We start from the raw sequence: 26,072 nt of genomic DNA on the forward strand, positions 1-26,072 counted from the left end.
TCTTTTTGGGGCTCTCTATAAAAGTGAATGTCCAGAGCGTTCACACTGCAGGTAGGTTCTATCTGTCTATCTATCTATCTATCTATCTATCTATCTATCTATCTATCTATCTGTTGTTTAATGTTTATTTATATCACAGAAAGAGAGGGAGACAGAGGGAGACAGAATCTGAGGCAGGCTCCAGGCTCTGAGCTGTCAGCACAAAGCCCAATGTGGGGCTTTAACTCATAAGCTATGAGATCATAACCTGAGCTGAAGTTGGATGCTTAACTGACTGAGCCACCCAGGTGCCGCCCAGGTAGGTTTCAAGAGGTATCAGGAAAGGGTGCTATCCTTGAGCAAGCAGTCACCTGCCTTTTCCCTGCACCCTGCTGAAGCTGAACTTACAAAAGTTATCTGACCTTTCTGAATTCAGTTTCTTCATCTGCAAAATGGATATAGAATCCATGCTTGCGGATTGTTGTGGGGGTTTGACAAGATGATGTAGGTGAAGAGCCAGTATTAGGAGCTACTACTTAATATTACCTTTTGTCTTCTCTATTTTACTACCTATTTCAAAAATAATTTGATTCATTTGGCTAAACACTTTGATTTTTATTCTCTAAATCAGAATATTCTCAGCCAATATATTGGCATTGGCCGTCAAATCTTATAATTACTCAGATTTTAATTTGTATATATCAATATCTATAAAGCCAGAACTTTTCCCTCCATTTTTGTTAATTTACTGCCATTCTCCCGGTGATAAAACTTCAAATCCTCTCTGGTGCTTTCTTACTCCAAACCCCCTATATTCTTTAATTCCTCTCTGGTTTCCACTCTGCATGCTCCTGGTTTAGAATGACCACATGCCATCAAGATTACTGTGGTGAGCTCTTAAATTGATTCTCCCAAAATCATTTCTCCTCATGCACTCTCTACTTCAAATTTAATCTTTCCTAAGAATTATTTTGGTTTTATAATGCTCCTCTATGAATCTTGGAATCACTAAAAGTTTGTAGGGAGATTAAAAAAATAACCTTCACAATATTTGTAGTTTTTTACCACCAATAGAATGGTTTTAACAGACATCAACTCTCAACCTTAACAAAATTTCCCATTTCATAGATGAAGAAACTGAGGTTCAGAGAAATAACAGGTTCATGTTTTTTACGCTTGCAAGTATTTGACCGAAGATTCAGACATGTCTCTTGTCCTCACTCATTTTCCTAAAGCTCTATCATCAGACCTCCAAGGTCCTTCAAAATTTTTCTCACCTAAATTCTAGCCGTTTCTTCAGGTCTTGTAGAATTTGCAGCCAAACTGGTTTACTCATCACCCATATGCTTGTATTAAATACAGGAATCTGTATTTCATTAATTTTCTCTGCTGGCACAGAGTACTCACCCATCTCAACGCTGCTTGCTCGCATCTCATGGCCATTTTCCCAGCCTCTAGTCCTGAAGATCTGGTTCACCTTTGAGTATATCTACTATTTATAGGTTTCAACTGTTCTTGTACTTCTAAATTTTAATTGTTTTTACTTATTTATGATATCCTTTCAGCTAGATAGCTGTTTAGGGAATGAATAATATCTTATTGTTTATCATTTCTCCATATCACCTAATGCAATTTTTATCGCATAGGTGAGATTCAAATATTAGTAGATTTTACTTGTGATTAAAAACTTAGGGCCAATATAGCACTTCATTATACAATTCCATGCATGTTACCAAAGTTGAAACTCCACATTTTGATTCTTATTCACCAGAATAAATGTTACCAAACAAACTGGTGCTCTCTGAAGAACAGAATCAGCTACATGGAACTGTATACTAAACACCATTAATCAAATCATAAGATGGGAAGAATTATTTCAGGAATTCAAAAGTCTAGCAAAAGAGGGGGAAACTAATTCTTGTTGTATATACACTACAGTTCAGGGAGGTGCTTATGATTTCCCAGGAATTCTTGTGATTTGCAGTTTACAAAACATTTTCAGAAATTTCTGATGCTTCTGATAACTGGGGATTAGGCCAGGGAGATATCATCTAAGTATCAGATAAGAAAGCACAGTTGTAAAAGTTAAGCAGCTGGCTTAATGTCCTAGAGCCAGAAAACTGAAGTGTTAGGACTTGAATCTAAACATGTAGATATTTCTAATGTGAATTTTCAGATTCTTACTATGTATAAAATACAGCCTTAGATGAAGGGAACTTAGACAGTATATAGTTTCTGTCCTTTTCTAAAAAAAAAATGGATATTTCTTTTAAATTTTCAGCTTTATTGAAATACAATTGACAAAACTGTAAGATTATTTTTTAATTCAAGAGAGTGAGAGTGCGAGCAGGGGAGAACAAAGCAGATAGAGAGAGAGAGGGGAGAGAGAGAGAGTCATAAGAAAGTTCCACACTCAGCGTGGACCCAATGCAGGGCTCGATCCCATGACCCTGGGATCATGACCTGAGCTGAAATCAAAATTTGGAAGCTCAACTGACTGAGCCACCCAGGCATCCCACAAACTATAAGATATTTAAAATGTACATTTGATGAGGCTCTTGGGTGGCTCAGTTGGCTAAGCTTCACACTTTTGGTTTTGGATCAGATTATGATCTCATGGTTTTGTGAGTTTGAGCCCTGTGTGGGGCTCTGTGCTGGCAGCATGGAGCCTGCTTGAAATCCTCTCTCTCCAACACCCTCTCCGCCCCTTCCCCACTCACATTGTCTCTGTCTCTCTCAAAATGAATAAATAAACTTTAAAAAATGTGCACATTTGATGTACATATACATTGTGAAAGGATCCTCCCCTACCTATTTAATTGACACCTCAATGTTCTCACATATTGATAGGCTCTGCTCTTAAGAAGCTTAGAATACAGGGGGCGCCTGGGTGGCTTAGTCGGTTAAGCATCCGACTTTCGCTTAGGTCATGATCTCGCGGTTCGTGGGTTCGAGCCCTGCGTCGGGCTCTGTGCTGACAGCCAGCTCAGAGCCTGGCGCCTGTTTCAGAGTCTGTGTCTCCCTCTCTCTCTGACCCTCCCCTGCTCACACTGTCTCTCTCTCTCTCTCTCCTAGAAATAAAAATTAAAAAAAAATATATATATATATAAAAAGAAGCTTAGAATATAGGAGGAGAGAAGGAGATAGATTACGTATTCAGTTATGAGTTAAGCCCTTAACTGTGATAATTCAGGGAACTAGAAGATAGTCAAGGGGGACAATGTCCTCCCTCGGAATGACACATCTATCCAAGTGTCACAGAATTAGGTCCGTTACAAGGTACAATAGAGTACAAAGATAAGGCTTGTCAATTGTACCCCTATTGGGGTACAGGAGGAAAAGATTTACAGAGGAAGTAACTCAGAGTGGAGACTTTAAAGAGGAATGAGTGTTCTCCAGGCAAACAGGATAGAGAATGGAATCTATGACTGAAGGAATAGCTTTACAAAAGGTAGAAGGGTTTTGAGGAAAGGCTTACAAGGTACAGAACAGCAAGGCTGCTCCAGCCTTTTGAGCCAAGGGTGAAGTTTATTCTGTCTGATGAAAGCCCTTGAAGTATTTTTGAACAGGAAAGTGGCAATATTGGATATGCACTTATAATACAAGATGGAAAAAGTGCTATAATTAGAGGTACAAATAATATTTAAGGGAGCATGAAGAAAGCCCTTTGAACTGTCTTCTTCATATATAAATATAAATAAATATATATTTAAAAATAGCTAGTAGGTATAAATACAGGTAAAAAGTGAAAGGTCACCCATACTTGTCATCCATCACCTCCACCCACTCATTCCCAGAAATTATTTTTAGTTTCTGTTAGATCATTTCAGTTTCTTTGTATCTAGACCATCATATAGAAAAAATACTTTTAAATTTGTTTGCCTTTTTACTAAAGAGTACTATGCCACACATAGTTCTTCCCCTTGCTATCCTCCCTTAATAGATCTTGGTGATCTTTTTGTATGAGTCCTCTTAAGAGAGTGTCCTCATACTTTTTTTTTTTTTAATAGCTGCAGAATATTCTGTGATGTGAATGTTACATAATTTGTTTAATCAGTTCCCTGCAGATGGACATTTGGTTTGTTTCCATCTTTTGCTATTCTAAACAATGCCATATGAAATCTCAGGCCAAGTGTGTATGCATTTGGAATTTTGATAGGTTCTGCCCAATGGCACCCTTAAAGATTTTTTTTCCAGTATTTTATTCTCCAGAGTGGGAGCCCTTTTAGGGTACAAACTATATCTTATTTAGTTTTACTTCCTTGACTCAAGCAGAAACGCTTAATGTATTGTTAAATTAATTCTTATTGGAAAGGAATGAAGGTCATGTCCCCTAAATGGGACATAATTGTTAGTGAGATATAATCAATTTTCCTCATTCCCTTTCAAAAAATTACTTTTCAAAAAAGGAAAAGGTTCAATTCAGAGAGCCAGTGGATACTTTTCACCATATATTTTAGAAAAGATCAATTATTAAATTCTAGAGCTCTAAAATATTAATTTTACCAACTTGTCTTTTTTGAAGAAGAAAGAATATTTGCAAAAGTCTTATTTGTAATTTAAAAAATTCTAATGAGGGACACCTGGGTGGTTCAATCGGTTACGTGTACGACTACAGCTCAAGTCATGATCTCTGCACTGGTGGTGCAGAGCCTGCTTGAGATTCTCTCTCCCTTTCTCTCTTTGCCTCTCCCCCACTTTCACTCTCTCAAAATAAACTTTAAAAAATAAAAAAATTCTGATGAAAATAGCAATGTTGCCATGAAAAGACATGAAGAAAACTTAAATTCATGTCAGTAAGTGAAAGAAGCCAATCTGAAAAGGCTACTTACTCTATAATTCTAACTATATCACATTCTGGAAAAGGGAAAGCTATGAGAGAGCAAAAAGATTGGCAGTTGCCAGAAGTGGGGCTGGGGGAGAGGAATGAACAGGTGGAACAGAGTATGCTTAGGGCAGTGAAAATACTTTGTATACTATAATGATGGATATATGTCATTATACTTGTCCAAACCCATAGAATGTATAACAGCAAGAGTGAACTCTGATGTAAACTGTGGACTCTTGGTGATTAGGATGTGTCATTGCAGGTTCATCAATAGTAACATCAGTTATAACAGGCTGTGGTGGGGGAATGTGGACTCATGGATGAGGCTGTGAGTGGAGGGAGGCAGGAGGTATATGGGAAATCTCTAAAATTTCCTCTCAATTTTGCTGTTAAAAGCTGCCCTAAAAAAACAAAGTCTTAATTTTTTTTAAAAAAGTGTCAATTCTTTAAAATTTTAAAAAATTTTATTTATTTTCGAAAGAGAGACAGAGTACGAGACAAGGAGGGGCAGGGAGACAGGGGACACTTAATCGGAAGCAGGCTCCAGTCCCTGAGCTGTCAACACAGAGTCTGATGTGGGGCTCAAACTCATGGACCATGAGATCATGACTTGACCTGAAGTTAGATGCTTAACTGACTGAGCCACCCAGATACCCCCCCAAAATCTTAACTCTTTAAAAGAATATTTTATGCCCCTTTGACATTATTATTTTGCTGCAAAGTCACTTTCAAAGACTTTAAAGTTTCCATGTGATGCAGCCTTCCAGCACCACCAGTGGGTTAGGCCATGTGAACCAGCTTCCCTCTTCTGTCTCTGGGAACAACAGAGTCACAGAGTGTCCCAGCAACTGACTCAGGTCACTGTTAGTCAGAGGCAAACCTTGGAACAGATGAGTATTTCTGGTCACACTGGCACAATTACATACGCAGTTAAGCACAATTATGAATTCTAGGACTTTTCAAAGCTTTTCTAGACAATGTTAATTTTCTCTTCTAAATTTTCCTGAACCTTTATATTCTAAGTAATTGTAAAACAATTTGTTCATATCAGAACACTTTTGAAGTCTAGAGAACTTGAAAACACTAAAGCAAATTTAATCTTTGCCAAGTTAGCTTTTCTTTTACAGAAAGTGTCTGTGTCGACACACATAGTATACAATGACAGTTTTATCCACTCTTCTTCACCCATATTGGTACAGTGCATATTTTGTGCAAAAGTAAAAAAAAAATCCCAAAGTCCTTAACATCAATCCCAATAAATGCCCTTGATTTCTTCTCTTCAACTCTTGTTTTTTTTTTAAAGATTTTATTTTTAAGTTATACACAATGTCGGGCTCGAACTTACAACTCCAAGATCAAGAGTCACATGCTCTACTGACTGAGCCCACCAGGCACCCTTCTCTTCAACCCTTCATCAGCTCAGAAGTTGGCTTGGTTTCTCTCAGTATATCTGCAGATACAACATTGCATTACTTTTCCCATGTTATTTATTTCCTAGCGTCCTATGAAATAATCAAGTAGGGCAGACACTATTATTATCCACTATCCATTATTATTATCAAAAAGGAGCTGACATCAAAACAGGCATATTCATTTATCTTTAATTCATGCTCAGGAGGCACAAACATTTTAGTGGAAAAAGAGATGTGGATATGTCTACACTCCATCCCTGACAGGAGTGTCAAATTAGAGCCATTCTAAGCCTCCTCAACTGTTAACTGCACGACATGAAATCCTTATTTAGATTTATTTTCTCAGCAGCGATTATAACCTGTAGTTTAATGACCCACACTTGATATTCCTGGGAGTCTCCAAACAGATGGGCACACTGATTCAAACATAGTTATGAAATGCATGTTTGAAAAAATAGATTAGGAAGAAAGAAAGAAACCTAAGGTACAAGAACAACAAAGTATTGATGGGTGTGTCAGGGTTTCTTAACCAGGGTTAAGATGGTTTTGGGTACCCATGGCCCCTGATATTGCATGGAAAATTCTGTGTGCATGCGTCTGGGTGTGTTTTTCTTAGAAGGCTCATTCACCAGATCTTCAAAGGGGTCTGAAACCCATTTTTCTCTCCCATATTGAAGCTGAGGGTGGTTTCTCTCTGATTTATTTAGTGAACTGCCTAAGCCTCACTTTGTATCACATTTTAGGAATTTTTTTTGTGTTGTTTGTGTTAAAATTTGCATTTTTTTTTCCAGCTCATTTAAAGTCTGAGGTGCTTGGCTGGCTCAGTCAGAAGAGTGTGTGACTTGGGGTGCCTGGGTGGCTCAGTCGGTTAAGCATCCGATTTCAGCTCAGGTCATGAAATCGCGGTTCATGGGTTCGAGCCCTGCGATGGGTTCTGTGCTGGAGCCTGAAGCCTGTTTCAGATTCTGGGTCTCCCTCTCTCTCTGCCCCTCCCCCACTCATGCTCTGTCTCTCTCTGTCTCAAAAATAAATAAACTATATATATTAAAAAAAAGAAGAGTGTGTGACCCTTGATCTAGGGGTCATGAGTTTGGGTACCCCACTTTGGATGTAGAGATTACTGAAAATAAATAAATAACCTTAAAAAATTAAAAGCTTGACTGAAAACTAAATAGAGTTCATTCAAGTGGCTTCTGTTAGAAACACTCATTCTGCCCTGTGTTCATTCATATTTTCTACTTCAACTTAAGCACATTTTCTTTTTTTATTCAAGTATAGTTGACATACATTATATTAATTTCAGGTGTATAACACAGTGATTCAACAATTATTGGGGGTGCCTGGGTGGCTCAGTTGGTTAAGCATCTGACTCTTGATTTCAGCTCAAGTCTTGATCTCATGGTTTGTGGGTTCAAGATTCATATTAAGCTCTGCAGTGACAGTGTGGAGCCAGCTTGGGATTCTCTCTCTCCCTCTCTGTCTCTGCCCCAGCTCCTGCTCTCTCTCTCAAAAATAAATACAGTTTAAAAAAACAAAACAAAACAAAACAACCCAATGATATACATTACGAAATGCTCACCACAATAAGTATATTGTGACTATCTGTCACTATACAAAATTATCACAATATTTATGCAGAGCTTTGTACATGATTAATGTTCTCCAGTCACCAAACTCTTAATATGCTGAAGTGATTTAGGATTGGGATTATATTGTAATTACTTGTAGCCTACAGAATTATTTATCATCTGAAAGATTTTTCTGGCTGTCTCCATTGCTAATGAAAGGAGAGGGTTTATCTCAATTTGGGCAGCTCCTCCTTAACTCTGGCTTTAACTGGTCAGAACTACAAACAAGTGTTGCAAGACCCTTAGCCTCAGGAAAGTCACCTTCAGGTTTTTTGTTTTGTTTTTGTTTTCACTACCCTTTCTAGCAGTTTTGATCCTTATTGCTTTCTTGCTTTTTCTGGAAGTTTTAAAGTACCTTATTATTGACATGTATTGATTTTATAAGTACATTTCAAAATGAACTAGTGTAGTTGTTTTTATAATAAAAATAATGTTTTATAGATGACAATCTTTGGTAAAGTTTTGAAAGTATTGTAGCTTAAAGATAACTTTCAGAGAAAAGGGGGAAATGGGGAGGTATTAATCAAAGGGTACAAAATTTTGGAAACACAAGATAAGTAAGTCCTAGAAATTTGTACAGCATAGAGCCTGTAGTTCACACACACACACACACACACACACACACACGCACACACACACACTAATACAGAGCAGAAAGAAACTTTTGGAGGTAATGGATAGATTTATTGCATAGATTGTGGTGATTTCATGGAAGTACCTACCTCTAATCTCATCAGCTTGTATACATTAAACATGTAGTTTCTTGCATGTCAATTACATCTCAATAAAGTGCTTTAAAAAAGATAATTTTCATTTACATAGTGCTTTAGTTTCTAACATATTTCTCATGTATTACCTCATTTATGTCTCCAAACAAGGCAGGCAAAACAGGCTTTACCATAGCATTTTACAAATGAGGACTCAGAGGCTCAGGTTTTGAGCCTTAGGCCACCTACCTACATCCAACAGAGGTCAAAGTCAATACTTTTGAATCCAAGGCTGGTCTCACCATCTGCTCATCTCTTGACTTTTTTCTTAAGTTTCAGTTAAAGATAAAAACCTCAACTCTCATTTCAATACTTACTGATAAACTAAGTATAGCGTAAAATTCTCTAGACCAAGTCTCTTAGCATTTTGTTGTGGGGTGGGGAGGGCATTTGTTCCTGGGCAGTTTGCTGAGTCCTTCTTCAAATATTATTTATAAATACGTAGGATGAAAATATATAGGATTACAAGTGAACAAAAGATGTTAAAATACAGTTACCAAGATGTTTTAAAATGTGTAATACATACTTCACTATTAAGACATTAAATATAAAGATTAAAGAGTAAGTATAATACCTAGTATACATGCAAAATTGTGAAAATATAGGTGATATTTCAAAACATCTGAAAGAATTGTATAAGGAAATGAAAATATTGACTTTTTAGTGGAGACAAAGCACTAACCACTATGATTTGTTGTCTACATTCATAATGAAAGGAAATGCCCAATTTCACTAACAGAATACTGAAAAAAAGATGTAAATTTTTTTTGCCTCCTCCAAGTTCATGGACCCTTGGAGTCTGGAGCCTGGGAATAAAAACCCATTCGAGACTCTCAGGCCATGGGAACAGAGTCTGTTCTCCATGTTCCCAATGGACAGTGTCATTTCCTTTTCCCCTTTTTACTGGTGAGAAGAGTGGCTCTTACCTTCCAGGGTCTCGCACTGAACCAGATTGATGTAGTCTTGCTGGGTCAAGAGGCTGGCCTTGCACCCTCGCACCAGGCCTTCCAGGTAGCCATGGTCCACATTAAAGTAGAACTCGGCCCCCTCCAGCATGACCAAAGAGATCTCAGCCAATTTGGGCTGAAACAGCTCCAGATCTTGGTCAGATCCTGAAGATTTGCCTCTGGTCTGGAAAAAAATGCTAGCAGTTATGAGGACTTCTCAGGAAGAAATCTATCAGCTGACTGTCAGGGTTTTCATGACTAGTTTCTTCTGGTTTCTGTGGCTTTCTGCTCAGCCCTGTTTTCACAGCAACAGTGAATCAGCTGGATAACCCGAGTAAGCCCAGGAAGCAAACCACAGAGAGTAGGAGACTGGGAGGGTCAGGACTCTGCTCTATCCCTCCCAGAGCAACAGGCCCCCTTTCAGCTGGGCCTTGGAAGGCCTGAAACACCTGAATGTTTCCTGAACATTCCTCCCTCCCTCGGAGCATGCGAGCTTTCAATCGTAAATTGCATTTGTCCTAAATTTCTTGAAGATTATTAATATGAAGAAAGAGAGGAGGTTTTTTCTTCTTTAAAAATTAAGTTTTGTAAATAGATCCAGTGTGATCAGGCAGTTTGAAGGATCCTGAGAAGCTATTTCAGCAATGTAGTTGTTTACAGTAAAACAAATGTTTAGTAATGCTTTTGCATCACAAAGGCTGATAGCTGTTTACCGCGACCCCACCTCTTTCCCTGCCCCTAGCCCCTGGTCTGGGATCAGAGCCCAGAAAGCAATCCTGGAGGCAAATACACAAAGCTGTGATTCTATAATAAGCCACTACTTATAAAACTGGACCATTTATAAGGCGCTCTTTATTTTCTTTTTCCCATTTAAATCTCATGATTACTGGAACATATATCTAGGCAGATAGTATCATTACCCAAATCACAGATAAGAAGCCGGATGTCAGAATCCATGAGGCAGTTCAAAACGTACAGTTCATAATATAGTAAGTAGTTAATTAAGCCAGGACTTAATTATTGAGTTTCATGCTCCAAAAAGGAGTGCTTGTTCTCTCCTATACTTAGCTCAAAAATTGTGTCAAATATCCTGAATGTTATTTTACATAGATAATACTTCACTTTCATATATATGTATATATATGTATACATATGTATATATGTATATATATAGTGTGTATATATATATATATATATATAATGTCATATTCTTAATTGAATTTAAAGTGCTAGAAATTACCTGATCTCTGCCTCAGTAAGTTTGAACTTGGAGAAACTAGATAAGATTGTGTCACAAGAAATTCTTCTTTAGTTGTTGAAAATCAGAGAGCCAAACTTGCATTAGGATAGTATTCAGTAAATAATAGAGGTTCTTTTTATTACTATCATCGTTTCCCAACCCTCCACCCAATAATTCCACCATCCCCAAACTCCCTGAATATGTTTTAGGTTGAATTATGTGAACTTACAATATTTGTAGATAAAAATATATATATGGTTACATATCAGTAATTTTATGCAGTTCAATTCAATACAAACTTACAATTAAATAAATTATAAAACAAACTCATCATCCCCTAATCATGTTAGTATATTACTACTGTTTATGCACTTGAGGTTATGTCTACTGTATATATATATGGTAGATGTTCTGTATAATAGTGTGCTTCTATGCATCTCTTTCCAAGTAAAGGTTTAATGATATCATAATTGTAGCTTGAATTTGACCATGGTGAGAGTGTTTATACTGTGGAAACAGGCAAATGGTACAAACCAGGGTTTGATTTATGGTTGGTCATTTGTCCAGACTTAAGAAAATGATGGAGAAAAATGTTAATAATGCAAATTAAACTTAAAAGTATGTGGTATCTATAGCCATTACAATGTGAACTGCAAAATTGGAAGAAGTAATCTTTTATTATTCAAAAACTATTATCCAACTTAACAAAGATGGCACTCACGTAATGAAGAGCAATGAAGTTTGACATACGGCTTTCTTGTTTCATCCTACTCTTTAGTATAAATAAAAATGTCAACCATCATTAATGTTGGAATTACATTTATTTGTCAGTTGCAACCAAAGTTTGGCTACAAAGAGTAGAGTTGAACAAACATCAGTGAAAGCATTCTGTACAAATCAATGGACTATATGGAACTTACAATATGGAGTATTATTTTATTGTTATTTGTAAATTGAGTGGCACATATTCTTAATATTATAAAATTTATAATAAATATATACACATGTATTTTGGGCAGAGAGCAGTTGTTAAACATTCAGAGTATAACTCACAATCCTCAGAGTTTTGCCCAGAGTTAGCCTTGTATGTCAACGTGCTCAAAAAGAATATTGTGTATGTGCCTGCAAAAAGACTTTTTAATTTGCTATCTTTCACATTTATATGTAAAGCCAAGTTCCAGTGTTTCTTTAAAATGATAGATACCAGGGCTCCTGTCTGGCTCAGTATGTAGAGCATGGGACTCTTGATCTTGCAGTGATGAGTTAACCCCATGTTGGGTATAGAGATTACTTACAAAAATTTGTTAAAAGATTACAAAACAATTTAAAAAATGATAGATACCACGTTCCTGTGCAATTACAAAATTCATGGATGAGGCAGACTGAGTACTTCCCCTTCTCTTCACATTGTCCTTTAAACTTGGCATAAACAAAAATGTCTTATTCCTGCGGAAGGTGGTCAAAGATGAGATCCAACTCATAAGCGATGAGAGGCAACCCAGTACAGTGACATGTAGCTTGAGCTTCTTTAGAAATGCATCTGCATGGTGCAAACAAAATAAAAATGTTCATTTCAGTGTTTAAAGTACCAGTGATGTTTAGGAGAGCAGCTTGGCATATGACAGAGTGTGGGTTTAAGTTATTCCTCTCTAAGTACCAGTGTGTAAAATGAGAACAATAACATCTACCTCATAGTTTATTGTAAAGATTACGTGAGATAAAATCCTTAGAATGCTTAACACATGTAGGCATGTGTGCTAAGTATGTATAAAGGAAACTACTGCAATGGCTTCTCCTCTCTCTCCTATACTACAAACCACTATAATCCTAATCCCTTAACACTAGATCCTTCAGGCCAAGAACAGTGTTTCATAGATCTCTCTGTCTTTCAACTGCTTACCAGCATACCATGAGGGGAGTAGATGTTCAATAGCTGTTTGCTGAAGGAACCAGAACTCAACTTCTAAAATGACCACGCTTTCTCTGAGAGTCGTTAGCTGTGTGCTTCTCTAGGAAACCCTATATTTGATAAGTGTATTTGTGGATTTTGCAGCATGATACATAAGTGTGTATGCTTATCTATAAGATATACAGGATTTATTGTGACTTTCTGTCTCTTTTAAGAGCCTTCAAGTGTCATTATCTTCACAACATTGAAAGATTAACTTATTTTTCTAAGAAACAGAGATATTCCTTGGAGAGGTACAGTGTCTGTTATCCTGAAAACAAAGTTTCTTTCTAGATGTAGTAGGCTCTTCAAAGGATAATGAATAAGCAAAGGAGACCCAGGTTGCTTCCTGTGAACAGTCTTCTGTATGTTTTGATGCTGCTAAGGCAGGCCTTGCTAAGGCCTCTGAGGTAGTTCTCAAGGTAGATAGCCACAACCATTTCTGAACAGTCCCCAGGGTGTCAGGAGTGTCCTTAGACGCAGAGTGTTGGGTAAGATGCACCTTCCTGTGGAATCAGGATGCTGTCCTCAGTGATAAAGTCAAAGGCCACAACAATGCTTTATCTTAGAACCAACCAGTATATACTGGTTGGTTGGTTTGTTTAAATTTTAAAACATTACATGTCCATAATATGATATATAAGCGCCATGTAGCCATCACTCAGCTTCAGTAATAATCCACTTACTTATAGCCAATTTTGATTTAGCTATACCAGTTATCAGCAAGCTTTTTCTGTACAGGGAAAGATAGTAAATATTTTAGGCATTGAGGGCCAGACTGTTCTGTTGCAACTACTCACCTCTGCTATTGTTGCTGAAAAGCAGCCATAGACCATACATAAATAAATGAGCAGGACTATGTTCTAGTAAAATTTCGTTTACAGGGGCGCCTGGGTGGCTCAGTCAGTTAAACTTCTGCCTTCGGCTCAGGTCTTGATCTCACAGTTCATTATTCGAGCCCCGCATTGGGCTCTATGCTGACAGCTTACAGCCTGAAGCTGCTTCCAATTCTGTGACTCCCTCTCTCTCTGCCCCTCCCCTGTTCACATGAGCACTCTCTTCCTCTTTCAAAAAAATAAACATTGAAAAAAAGAAGATGTGCTTTGATTGTTAAAAACAATTACATATAACAATTGGTTTATATGTCTCTCAGTGTTCTTCTAAGTACACCTTCCCTCCCACTAGTGCTATTTTTTGCTTGAGAAACTGGGTCATGGGGTACCTGGGTGGCTCAGTCAGTTAAGCGTTCAGCTTCGGCTCAGGTCGTGATCTCACGGTTCATGAATTCAAGCCCCACATTAGGCTCTGTGCTGACAGCTCAGAACCTGCAGCCTGCTTCAGATTGTGTCTGTCTGTCTGTCTCTCTCTGCCCCTCCCCCGATCATGCTCCATGTCTCTCTCTTTCTCAAAAAATGAATAAACATTAAAAAATAATTTAAAAAAAAAAAGAAACTTGGTCACATGATCTGTAGAGTTTTCCACAGTTTGGAATTTGGTGATTGCCTCTGAGGTGTCATTTAACTTGTTGCTCTGTCTCCTGTAAGTTCTATAAATTAGTAGTTAGATATGGAAGCTAGATCACTTTTATGTTAGTTTTTTTGTAAGAATACTTTACAACAGTATTGACTATTTTCATCAGAATGTATGTAACATCTGTCTCTCACTTTGTTTTAAAATGCTTTTTTATTTTGAGAGAGAGAGAGAGAAAGACAGACAGAGTGTGAGCAGGAGAGGGGCAGAGAGAGAGGGAGACATAGAATCGGAAGCAGGCTCCAGGCTTTGAGCTGTCAGCACAGGCCCGACTGATGTGGGGCTCGAACTCACAGACCATAAGATCATGACCTGATCTCATGACCTGAGCTGAAGTTAGACACTCAACCGACTGAGCTACCCAGGTGCCCCCTGTCTCTTTCACTTTTTTAGAAAAGCCAGCAGCCATTAAAAAAATTTTTTTTAATGTTTTATTTTTATTTTTGAGAAAGAGACAGTGTGAACAGGGGAGGGTCAGAAAGAGAGAGGGAGACACAGAATCCAAAGGGCTCAGGCCCCAGGTTCTGAGCTTGCTGTCAGCACAGATCCTGATGTGGGATCAACCTCATGAACTGAACCGTGAGATCATGACCTGAGCCAAAGTTGTATGCTTAACCAACTGAGCCACCCAGGCACCCCATCAGCCATTTTAATTATAACCTAGATCTACTATTTCATTTAGAGTAACAAAATGATTATTTTTTAGTTGATCAATTACTTCTTTATTTATTATCTGGAATACTTCTATAAAAATAAACTTTTAAAATCAACTGTTCTTCTTTTCAGAAACTTTTATTATCAACTAACTTATAGTTCTTATATGGAAAATGCTTAACTACTACTTACCAGTTTTCCAAATAATGTGTTTATTCCCTAGCATCCTTCAAAAGTGACCAATAAGAGTTTTATTTTTATAAAAAATGTTATTATCAATTTATGGATTTAAACATAGTCAGCGTGTTCTTTTGATATAACTCTGGCAGACTTTGATAGCTTCCTAGCTTTCTGTAATGACAGAATGGTCCATGCTCATTTTGTACAATTTTTGCCCAGACCTGGAATCAGATTTTTCCCCAAAGCCTTGGTTTAACATCGTGTATTCAGAAAAAGTCACAATTTCTTCAGTGCAGCTGGCAGTGCAGCAGGTGATGTGATGGCCCCACACTGTTCACTGGAAGCTAAGGTCAGTACCCAGGGGTGGGGGATTTCTAAGAGCAGATGTGTTCAGTAGAGGCAGTACTTTTGTAGATGGGTTTGCCATTACCTTTCTTTAACATTCCCCTCCAGTACTTCAGCTTTTCTAATTACAGCCTGTCAAAATACAACAAACCTCCAATGTCAGTCCAAGAAAAACATTCATCCTGAAAAAAATGAGTTTTAAGGCCACACGAGCTGAACTCCTGTGTATGTTCTTCAAGAACCTCAACTTGAATAGAGTGGATTATGCTGAGAAAAAACAGAAAGCATGTGACTGAATTCAGTACAGACAGGCTGCAGGCAAACCAAGATTGCTCCCTTGACATTGATTTAGAACAGCTATCCCATTACCCAGCCAAAGTATACTGCTGGTTTAACTTGCTTCTTAGAAACAGGAGAATTTGTGAACTGTCATCAGAATCACTGACTTTCTGGGCTACTTCAGCAGGAAGGATCCTTTATGCTTGAGGTTAGAAATGGGACTATCTATACTTCGTTGGTTTTGGAGAATTCAAAACTTTAAGGGTATTTTAATATTTTCTTCTTCCTGGGGAGGAAGCTTAAAGTGTTTCAGGTGTTGGCTGCCTATGAAACCTGTTCTGCTAGCGATTTTCTATGTGCTGTTTGCCCTAATGGCTCACCTTTTGTACTTTAACAAAATAATATTTTTGCTTTCATGTATTAATTAAACCTGGACTTAATATAGTACATGTCTTCTTTCATAATACCTCGTTGTTCTTCTGTGACCCTATTTCATTTCTCATTACAAAATCTGTTCTGTGGCAAAAGTTTTTAGCCTGATTAGAAAAGAACAAAAATCATCACTCATAATTTCCAGATACAATATTTACATAGGTGTAACTCTGCAAAGTTAAAAAATTCAAAACCTTAGAAAGACTATTTGTTTCAAAAATGTAAGGACAATAACTAATATGTTAATCCAAACTCTATATTCTGAATAATTACCTGAGAAAGATGATCATTTCCTTTTACATTTTATATTTTGTTCTCCTTACTGTTTCCTGCTCACCAAAGCAATGCACACTTTTTGCAAAAATTCAGCCATTACAGAAATATATGAGATGAAATTTCCCCTAATTCTACTCTAAAGAGATAACCACTGATAACAGTTTGGGTGAACATTGAAAAAGGATATTTAAGCTCCAAAATATTTGCTACTATAGTGCCAGAATTACTTTTGCAAAGGGAGGGTCATTTTGGTTTTGAACCACAAGAGGTCACCACAACATTATAATAAGCCTCCTTTCATCTGATTTACCTTACCTGTAGATTTTTTCCTTTGAAAAATGTCACATCAAACCTTAAACAAGTGATTACAGTTGCTTATTTTAAAAGATTCCTTTTAGACACTACCTTAAATTCAGGAAGTCCTGCCATGATTATCTCTTACTCCATTTCCCAAACCATCATTGGGCTTCGTAAATGCAAGCCCTTCTTTCTAGAATACAAATTACTTTTTTAAACTTTTCATCTGTTATTTCACAAACTGGTTTCATTGTGTTTTCAGCATCCCTGAGAGATGTTCTAGAGGAAGGAGAGGAAGAAAATCTCTGTGAAAAAATACATTTGAGAAATGCAATAGATAAGTATATCCCATTTTGGACAGAGTGCATATTAACATAAAAAGTCTCTGAGAAGTTCTTTGGTGATTAAAGCTGATTAACTTTATTTTATTGTTTTTTGAAAATTATTTAATGTTTATTTGTTTTGGGGGAGAGAGAGAGAGAGAGAGAGAGAGAGAGAGAAAGAATGAGTGGGGGGAGGGGCAGAGACAGACGGAGACACAGAATCCAATGCACGCTCCAGGCTCCAAACTGTGAGCACAGAGCCTGACTCGGGGCTCAAACCCACAAACCAAGAGACTGCAGCCTGATCCAAAGTCAGATGCTTAACCAACTGAGCCACCCAGGTGCCCCAAAGCTAATTAACTTTAAAACAGCAATTGTTTTACAAACGATTGATCGATTGATTGAGAAATGGCTGCATTGTTTTGAGTAACTCATGCCTTCAACAACCTGAAGTAGTAGTATGTGGAACATTTGGGAAATTCTGATTTATAACATTCATTATTTTTTAACGCTATAAAACTCATATTGCACTATTATATAAATGATTTATCTGTAACTTGAAGAAATTATATATATATTTGAAATTATGTATATATGTGAATTGACATGTATTCTAAAATGTAACAACCTTACAATGTTTTCTTCTTTCCTACAAGTATTTCCGATTCTTATGTTTTTTCTAACTTGATGGCAGAGATCCCGGGACTTGTCTTGCTACAGCAGAAAGCTTGTATGGTAATTACATTAATTAATGATGGAAAATTCACCACTGGGAATAATAAGTGGCATTATTATGACAAGAATACTATTTCTATGAGAAAGTATGAACTAAGAAAAGTAAATTATTATAGGTAGAAAGGTCATTATTTTACATTATTATAAGGCTAGAAAAAAGTCACAGAAGAAAGATTTGTGATCAGAGAAGATTTGGTTCTAACAAATCTTACAAGCTTAGAATAGGGATGAGCCTTTAGATGTCCTATAAAGTCACACTAAGTGCAAAAAAGGGAGAAACTCATGGTTTTTGGAGGCTAATCATTAAATTTTCAGATATTTCCAGGTATTAAAAGTATCTATGTCTTAGTAAAGGAAAAGATTCCTTCATAGAACTCAAATCCACTAGTTCTATTTCAGCAAGATAGTTTTAAAATTCTTTTTTAAATTTATTTACTATTTGAGAGAGAGAGAGAGAGTGAGTGGGAGAGGGGCAGAGAGAGAGGGAGAGAGAGAATCCTAAGCAGGCTTCACACAGTCAGCTTGGAGCCTCATGTGGGGTTCAAACTTACAAACCATGAGATCATGACTTGAGCTGAAGCCAAGAGTCAGATGCTTAACCGATGGAGCCACCCAGGCACCCCAATAAGGTTTTTTTTTTAATTTTAGTTAAAAAAAATTTTAACTTAAATTCAAGTTAGTTAACATATAATGTGATAATGATTTTAGAAATAGAATTTAGTGATTCATCACTTACATATAACACCCAGTGCTCATCCCTACACTGCCCTTCCTAATATCCATTGAGCCCATCCCCCACCCACCACCCTGCCAGCAACCCTCAGTTTGTTCTTTGTATTTAAGAGTCTCTTATGTTTTATCCCCTCCCTGTTTTTATATTATTTTTGCTTCCCTTCCCTTATGTTCATCTGTTTTGTTTCTTAAATTCCTCATATGAGTGAAGTCATATGATATTTGTCTTTCTCTGACTTATTTCACTTAGCCTAATACCCTCTAGTTCCATCCACGTTGTTGCACATGGCAAGGTTTCATTCTCTTTGATTGCTGAGTAATATTCCATTGTGTGTGTGTATATATATATATATACCACATCTTCTTTATCCATTCATCAGACGATGGACATTTGGACTCTTTCCATATTTGGCTACTGTTGATAGTGCTGCTACAAACATTGGAGTGCATGTGGCCCTTTGAATCAGCACTTCTGTATCCTTTGGATAAATATCTATCAGTGCAATTGCTGAGCCGTAGCGTAGTCTATTTTTAACCTTTTGAGGAACCTCCATACTGTTTTCCAGAGTGGTTGTGCCAGTTTGCATTTCTAAGATTTTAAATAAAGACATTTATTTTTGAGGGAGAGAGCATGAGTGGGGGTGGGGACAAAGAGTTAAGGAGACAGAGGATTTGAAGTAGGCTCTGTACTGACAGCAGTGAGCCTGGTACAGGGCTCAAACTCAAGAACTATGAGACCATGACCTGAGCCAAAGTCGATGCTTAACTCACTGAGCCACCCAGGCACCCCTAGGTTTTTTGTTTTAGGATTATTTGGCTCACCAAATTCTCTTTAAAAGTATTACAAAATGGTTTTTTTTTTTAACACATTTGTAATGATTTTTTTTTCTGGCAAAGAAACCTCTTGATGTGAGAGTGCTTCATGGAATAGAATTTAAAAACATAGAGGGAGGGGCACCTGGGCTCCTCTTACTTACTGGGGCTAAGCCTCTTACTTCGGCTCAGGTCATGATCTCCCACTTTGTGGGTTTGAGCCCCACATCAGGCTCCGTGCTGACAGCTCAGAGCCTGGAGCCTGCTTTGGATTCTGTCTCTCTCTCTGCCTCTCTCCTGATCCCTCTCTGTCTCTCAAAAATAAATAAACATTAAAAGAAATTAAAAAAAAATAAAGGGAAATGACAGAGAACTTAGGAACATAAAAAACAGTCTTCTTATCTTAAAGAAAGGGAAACAGCTTCAAAAGGCTTAAGGATTTTTTTATTTAAAACAGACATGAAACATTAATACTGGCAGAACTGGGGATAAAGCAAAGATATTCTGATTCCAGGTTTATGATTCTTCCCACTATTGTAAAAGTGACTTATAAACTATTCATAATTTTACACAAATGTGGGGTTATTATTCAATTGACCTTAGAGCTATATTCTGAAATTGAGTTACTCTTCTGGGGGAAAAAGCCCTATACTTCTTTATTTAACAACACTAGATGGCAGGTGACTGAATAACACACAGTATGGGACCTCCTACAGGTCTGGAGTGGTAAAGAGGGTCAATGAAGAGTGGTGAATTGCAAAGTCACAAAACATAGGAAGTTGTGACTATTCGGGTGTAGTGGGATTTACTTGTTTAAGAGTGAGGTCATCATTGCCTCATTTCATTTTACTTCTAAAGCAGTGAGAGCAAATTCTAATGACTCTTGAACCGAGATATAATTTGTTTTGGTGATCTCATATCTGTGTGGTATGCAGAAAATGAGGTGATTAATCAAAAGTACTGGGGATGATTATACAGTGCATTTGAACATCAGAATGTTTCCAAAGTAGAAGGTCTTTCTGAGTGCAATGTGAAAGGCAGAGACAATAAAGGGAAAAGCTGTATGTCTTCTACACAAATATTTAAAATGCCTTTGTAATTGGGCCCCTGGCTGGCTCAGTCCACGGAGCAGGTGGCTCTTGATCTCAGGCTTAGCATTTACTTAAAACAAAACAAAACAAAGCAAACAAAAAAACTCAACCTTGTGTGTTGAAGCAGATGATGGTAGCACATTCCAGTGTCTCCACACAGTGGAACTAAATATTCAATAACAAAAGAATCCTTACACTGTGGAGTATATACATGCTGGTCACCCATTTAAAATCATCTCTTTGGGGCACCTGGGTGGCTCAGTCCAGTTGAGCATCCAACTTCAGTTCAGGTCATGATCTCATGATTCAGGAGTTTGAGCCCTATGTCAAGCTCTGTGCTGACAGCTGAGAGCCTGGAGCCTGCTTTGAATTCTGTGTCTCCCTCTCTCTCTGCCCCTCCTCCACTCACACTGTCTCTCTCTGTCTCTCAAAAATGAGGAAATATTAAAAAAAATTTAAAAATCATCTCTTAGGTAAATATATTTTTTGACATGGGAAAATAAAGATACTGACAGGCAGAAAAATGTTACATTGCATTACATACACCATGATATTTTTAATAACTAATAAGATATAAACACAGAAATGAATGGCATTTATATACATCTGCAATTTAATGTTGTTTCTTAACAATTAGCATTTTTGTGGGTTTTCAATTTTCAAAAATTTTCCACTAGGCACGTATTACCTCTGAAATTGAAAACAACAAAAGTAAACAAAACACGAAAAGATTGGTAAAGCAACTTCTTTGCAGCCATAATCACACGATATTCCTCTGCCTGTCTAAATCTTTCAGTGCTTGCCAGACACAAATCTCTCTCTCATTTTCTCCCTGTGGCTGTCCCATGTTCCTATTTCCCTGGAGGTGAGGCCTTTTGGATCCACGATTAACTGTCTAGGTGGTTAGTTTTGTCATTTATGAGTTACAGCACTGAATATGGCTTTAAAATTTTAATGTCTAAAACAGAATTTTCAAATTGTTGTTTGTAGACCATTTGCATTGGGTGCTTGTTAAAAATGTAGATTCTTGGGGCACCTGAAAGGCTCAGTAGGTTAAGTGCTGACTATGGATTTTGGCTCAGGTCGTGATCTCAGGGTTCAGTTTGTGAGTTCGAGCCCTGCTGTAGCACAGAGCCTGCTTGGGATTCTCTCTCTCTCTCTCTCTCTCACTCTCTCTCTCTCAAAATACATAAATAAACAACAGAAAAAATGCAGATTCTTGGGTTCTTCCCCAGGCTCAGTGAACCTTAAATTTGGAAAATGGTGTTCTGGAATTTGCATTTTAAACTAGCTCCCTTTGTTATTTTTTTAAAAAGTTTATTTATTTATTTTAAGAGAGAGAGCATGAACAGGGGAGGAGCAGAGAGAGAGAAGGAAAGAGAGAGAGAATCCCAAGCAGACTCCGTACGGTCAGTGTGGAGTCCAACCTGAGGCTCAAACATATGAACTTCAAGATTATGACCTGTGCTGAGACCAAGTGTTGGACACTTGCCTGACTGAGCCACCCAGGCACCTGCCCCCCCCACCCCCAAGCTGTTTTTATGCACAAGAAGTTTGAGAACGATTGGTAATGGTTGGGATCAAGGGTGAGAAAAATAAGAATAAAAATATTTAAAGTAGCGAATGATTTTAAGCACAGTATTTTATTTATTAGGCTTTTTCTCTGAACTATTTTTCTGGTAGGTGGTTATATACTCAATATTTTTAAAGGCACAAACATATGGGGACCAACCAGTGATGCAATTTTAAATAACCTGAGATCTTCCTACCACCCACCCCAGAAACTTACTACTTCATTAAAGCACCAGCATGTATTTTGGAAATTGAAGTGAATAAACCGAGAAGCATTGTCTTGAGAAACAAAACAAAACAGCATTTCCAAAATGAAGCTTTACGTAATAGAGGAATAAAATCTGGATTTAAACATTCTCTGCCAGTCCGAAAGCCAAACAGCACCTGACATGTTTGGACACCAAGAGAGTTGATAATAGAGTGAAGAAAATTAGTCTTGAAAGCTTTCACAGCTGGCTTCAGCTCGACCACGGACTCCTCTTGGGCAGAAGGGCTTTGTCCTACATTCTGAGACTAATGTTTGGAAGGAAACTGTGACCTCCAATTTCAATCCACAGCAGGTTTCTCCAAAATGTTGGAGAGAGAACATCGGTCACAGACTAACGGTTGGAGAGAAAAGTACTGCCAAGAGTGCAGTGGATGGTGTTTTAGGAAGAGAAAGCTATTTCTTCAGAGAGAAAGGCTTGTGTGAGAACTGTAGGTATATGAGCAGCCTTGTACACATGCAGTTGCCTGGAAACCACAAGTTGATCAAGAACCAAAGTTCTTTTCCCTGTTAACTTTGTTTTGAAGAGTTCTGTTTGGCTTACATATTGCAGCAAGGAAATCCAGGGCACGTTTCAGTAAATAGTTATAAAACGTTGATTTATTTAAGCCTCTTTATTTAATCAGTCTCTAAGCCACTGGTGTTTGAAACATTTATGAAAACTTTGCAAAAATTCTTGGAATACAAGTTTTGATTTTTGTTTGTTAAAGCACTCATTTGAAAATAGATTGTCTAGGGGCATTTGGGTGGCTCAGTCCATTAGGCTCCCTACTCTTGATTTCGGCTCAGGTCATGATCTCTTGGTTCACGGGATCAAGCCCACCCTGGGCTTTGTGGTGACAGTACTGAGCCTGCTTGGGATTTTCTGTCTCCCCCTCTCTCTGCCCCTCCCCTGCTTGTGGTCTCTCTCTCTCTCTCAAAATAAAAATAAATAAACATTAAAAAACTAGTTTGTCTAACTATTCAAGTATTGCTTTCTTTTCATAATAATTGGATTGATATTTGGTATCTGTGGCGGCCGTGAATATCACACGTTGAGAACCCTTATTTCCAGGAACTTGACTGACTGCGGTCCAGCCTCTGCGCTTTGAAATCCACTGCTGGGTTTGCACGGAGTCCACCTCCTGCCCCTACGTTGATGTGGCAGGGATACTAAGGTGCACCTGTTCACAAGACAGAGGACTCTTCTCAGATGACTTTGGCTCAAGGATTTCCTGATGACTTTCTGCATGACACTTTAGGACTCACTGTGCAAAGATTTTTTAGTCCTTTCTTGGAATGTGCTTCTTGCAAGTCCTGGAATAACATAGTATCTCTTTGGTAGTATCTGACAATTGCATTCTGATCTGAGGTTAAAGTGGTTGAATTTGAAGTTCAGGAGTAGAGATACGTTTATTTTTTTCAAACAGGAAGAATATGGAGCTAGAATCTAGCTGCAGTGATGGAAAATTAGAAAATGTCCTACTCTGCTGAGGTGCCACTGGTACTCACATATTCCATTTGTATTTCCATTCTCCTCTTAAATATCTTGAATTCATTCTGAAATTTTTCTCTACTGCCTAGTAGCTGCACATTTTCCCTGCAAGAAGTTTTACTTGAAATCACATGAGTTTGTAGTTATCTCAAATTTTAAATTATTTACGTAGTTATCTTAGACCTTTGAGAAGTTTATCTCTAGAGAAATTCAACAGCAGTGAATATAAAGAATTTACTACGGCAAAATCCAAGAATTTAATTACAAAGGTGTGGATGTAAATATACTTAAAATACATAAGCATACAGATACACATAAATTCATATTGATCAGCCTGATAATTTAATGTCTGTTGGCTACAGACTGAATCAACAAGAATTAAAGAGATCTTCCTTTGTTTTTCAACTTGGATAGACACAATGCTCTGGATCCTCAAGAGGCTTACTACCTAGTTTTGAATAGACTTGACCACATGAAAGAAGAAGTGCTAGAAGCCCAGGCTTGGAAGGGATTTGAATATTCATCAAGTCCAATTACCTCTGTGCTTGAATATTCTCTTCCCTAGCAAGGCCAACTTCTTACAAGACTACTTAACTCCAGTAAGAGTTAAGAGCCTTCAATTCCTCTTTATAATGAAGTTTCACTCTCTGGTCTTCGTTCTACCCCTGAGGAATCAGTTTTCAAGATAGCATCCTCAAATCCCTACCTCCTGGTAGTCACACCTCTGCGTGGTTCCTGCCCACATTGTACCAGAGATGCTGTGTGCCCAAGAACAAATGGCAAAGGAGATGGGATGTCACTTCTGAAATGAAGCTATAAAAGACTGCTGCTTCTGTTGTGGGTGCTTTCCTACTCCTTCACTAGCACATTCTCATTTGTTCTCCTTACCAGTCGTGGGGGAAGCGGTCTGCTGTGCAGAGAGGACATTCAGGCAGCCTGTGGAGAAGCACATGTGATGAGGCTGTTTGTCCAACAGCCAGCAGGGAACTGAGACTTGATAATAGTTACAGACATAAAATTGGAAGGGCATTCAGGCTTAGTTAAGCCTTGAGATGTCTGCAGCCTCATCGGACAGCTTGACTGTAACTTCCTGAGACCCTGAGCCAGATGCACACAACTAGGGTGCAAGCCTCCTAGATCCTTGATCTTCAGAACTGAGGAAATATCAATGCTTGTTGTTTGAAAGCTGCTAAATTTGGGGAAATTTTGTTACATAATAACAGATAACTAATGCAACTCCTTAAAGTCATTTCCTTATGTTAGTTTTTAACATAATGCACAATAATTACATATAATATATAATAATAATGACATTTTGAGCATCTATAATCTTGCAAGTATTGTTCTAAGTGCTTTACATGTGTTAAGTTATTCACAAGAACCCTATGACATTTATATTTTTATTATTTCAGGTTCTTAGACAAGAAAAGTTGTGGGGGGTGCCCAGAAGTTTAAGTAACTTTTCTAAGGTCACAGAGCTGGTAAATAGTGTTACTGGGACATGAACGTGGGAGTTCTCCTTTCAGAGCCAAGCTCCTGGGAGGTTGCATCAAGCTGTAGGCTGGGGCTGGAGCTATCTCAAGGCTCAGTAGGGGTTGGAGAATCTGTTCCCAAGTTCACTCACATAGTTGTCAGCAGGCTTAATTCCTTAGTGTTGATTAGTCAGAGGCTTCCTTCTTCACCACAGGAATTTATCTCATTAGTGAGTTTAAAAATAGGATCACACTATATAGGGCTTTCTTTTTTTCCATACACCAACATATTGTAAAGGTTTTTCCATGTAACTAAACAGTTCTAACTATCATTTTCTAAAGGCTTTGGATACAAATTGCCACCTTGACAAGACAGAATTTCTTTAGCCGAATCAGCTAAAAAAGTGAAATACTGTCCCACTTTACCTTTAATTTAGGCACTAAAAGAAAGAAATTTCATTCACTGTGATGATGGTCAGCTTCTCTGATTCACTACTATATAAAAAGTGAAGTTTGTGTTTTTACTTGACATCAGAGCTCTTACCTAGAGTAGAGTACTGTATACTAATATTTGTCTTCTTTTTTGTAATTATAAGATAAAGAATTTTTAAAACTTGAAGTTCTATCAAAGCTAAGTACTCTTAGTGCCAAATGTAGAGATATGCAAGTTCACATGAATAATTCATTACTGAGTAAAGGAAAAACATTTTCAGTCATTGAAAATTTCTTCCTGACTTGTTTGGATTATGGTCTTTCTTCTTGTTCTTTCTTTTTTGGTAAGATGTCATGAGAGTGAGAAATAGTCTGCCAAGGGAAGCAGGGAAGTTTCTCGCATCTCTGACTTTCACACAAA

General features: G+C 37.7%; 1 protein-coding gene across 1 annotated transcript in view; it reads right to left on the reverse strand.

Annotated features, from left to right (window-relative positions):
- Positions 1 to 9,843, reverse strand: part of ATP6V0D2 (ATPase H+ transporting V0 subunit d2) — a 44,754-nt gene extending 34,911 nt beyond the window's left edge. Inside the window, exon 1 of the mRNA XM_039253472.1 lies at positions 9,541 to 9,843. Coding sequence (XP_039109403.1) covers positions 9,541 to 9,670 — 130 coding nt within the window. The 5' untranslated portion in view covers positions 9,671 to 9,843. The remainder of the gene's footprint in view (positions 1 to 9,540) is intronic.
- Between the last annotated feature and the right edge of the window lie 16,229 nt (positions 9,844 to 26,072).

This window comes from Hyaena hyaena, unplaced genomic scaffold (genome assembly GCF_003009895.1).
Source record: "Hyaena hyaena isolate Hyena2069 unplaced genomic scaffold, ASM300989v1 scaffold_454, whole genome shotgun sequence".
Taxonomy (NCBI): Eukaryota; Metazoa; Chordata; class Mammalia; order Carnivora; family Hyaenidae; genus Hyaena; species Hyaena hyaena.